Raw genomic sequence first — 415 nt, 5'->3', positions numbered from 1 at the left:
AAAAAATATTATATAATTTTTCCCATATGGTTGCAAGTTTTCTTTCAGCCTTACCGTGCACACCATTTGTAAAATGGCTTACCCCCAGTGCAGAAAATACAGGCCAACCAAATATTCCTCACTTACCATAACAACATTTGCAAGGTTGGTCTGAGCTGTTTGTGCAGTCTGTTGGGTTGTCTGTGGGCTCTGTTGTACTGATCCTGTCTGAGATGCTTGCGAAGTGGATGCTTGCGCTAGCTGGATTAGGTTGCCTGAAATATTCAGTGCTTAACAAACGAAATACATAATTAGTGTATGATTTCCTAAGAAAAATCAATACACAAAGATTCATTTCTACAAACCAGATTTTTTTCTGATTCGCACATGGTGCATCATGTACAAGACTCCATCAGAATATCAAGAAGAAAATATG

At 38.1% G+C, this 415-nt stretch overlaps 1 protein-coding gene across 1 annotated transcript in view; it reads right to left on the bottom strand.

Annotated features, from left to right (window-relative positions):
• Positions 1–126: 126 nt before the first annotated feature.
• LOC119593773 (nuclear transcription factor Y subunit alpha-like) overlaps positions 127–415 on the bottom strand; it is a gene marked incomplete at its 3' end in the record, with an annotated part of 4,954 nt that continues 4,665 nt past the window's right edge. Inside the window, 1 exon segment of the mRNA XM_037942794.1 lies at positions 127–254. Within this exon segment, the coding sequence (XP_037798722.1) occupies positions 127–254 (128 nt within the window).

Source organism: Penaeus monodon, chromosome 32, assembly GCF_015228065.2.
Source record: "Penaeus monodon isolate SGIC_2016 chromosome 32, NSTDA_Pmon_1, whole genome shotgun sequence".
NCBI lineage: Eukaryota > Metazoa > Arthropoda > Malacostraca > Decapoda > Penaeidae > Penaeus > Penaeus monodon.
This window is presented reverse-complemented; position numbering and strand designations above follow the sequence as displayed.